Here is a 666-nt window from a genome sequence, read left to right as displayed (position 1 = left end):
CCAGCCACCCCCCTGCATCCTCAGCCATGGCTCCCCTGTCTGGCTGTGACAGCCCCATCGTGCCCAGCCCCACGTACGGGTGCCGCTGACCACCACGTAGGTGGTGTCCAGCAGGACAGTGCCGGCCCAGCAGCTGTAGTTGCCCGTGGCTGGCAGGTCGAAGCCAAGGATGGTGAGAGTCTGTCCCTCGGCCTCAAGCTCGACCATAGGCTCCGAGTCCCCGTTCTGTGTCCAGGTTACTTGCTGCTCCGAGGTGTTGCATTTCACCACCACATCCCCATTCAGTTTCCCCACCTGAACTGGAGACGAGAGGCAGAGACTGGGGTCAGAGATTGGCTACGGTATGGGCAGCCCGTACCCCACACCACCTCATCCCTGACACACCACATCCATCCTTCCCCACGGTCCCCACCCTCCTCCCTCACCCCACATCCACCCTGCCCACACCCCATCACTTTCCTGCCCATCCTCTAACACCCCCACCCCACTAGAAGAGCTGCCCCGACCCGGGCTCACGTTGCCCCATATCAGAGGGATGTGGGCACTCCCTGCTCCCTCCAGCTGCAGTGTGGGTCCTGCAGTCATCGTCCCCCCCCCGCCACCACCGGGATGTCTCCCCTCCAAGGCTCCCCTGTGGCAGGGCAGGACTCACACTTTGGGGGGAAG

General features: G+C 63.8%; 1 protein-coding gene across 1 annotated transcript in view; it reads right to left on the bottom strand.

Annotated features, from left to right (window-relative positions):
- Positions 1–666, bottom strand: part of DQX1 (DEAQ box RNA-dependent ATPase 1) — a gene marked incomplete at its 3' end in the record, with an annotated part of 13,664 nt that overhangs the window by 591 nt on the left and 12,407 nt on the right. The window contains 1 exon segment of the mRNA XM_009893790.1: positions 74–299. Within this exon segment, the coding sequence (XP_009892092.1) occupies positions 74–299 (226 nt within the window).

This window comes from Charadrius vociferus, unplaced genomic scaffold, assembly GCF_000708025.1.
Source record: "Charadrius vociferus isolate BGI_N301 unplaced genomic scaffold, ASM70802v2 scaffold59, whole genome shotgun sequence".
In the NCBI taxonomy this organism is placed as follows: Eukaryota; Metazoa; Chordata; class Aves; order Charadriiformes; family Charadriidae; genus Charadrius; species Charadrius vociferus.
This window is presented reverse-complemented; position numbering and strand designations above follow the sequence as displayed.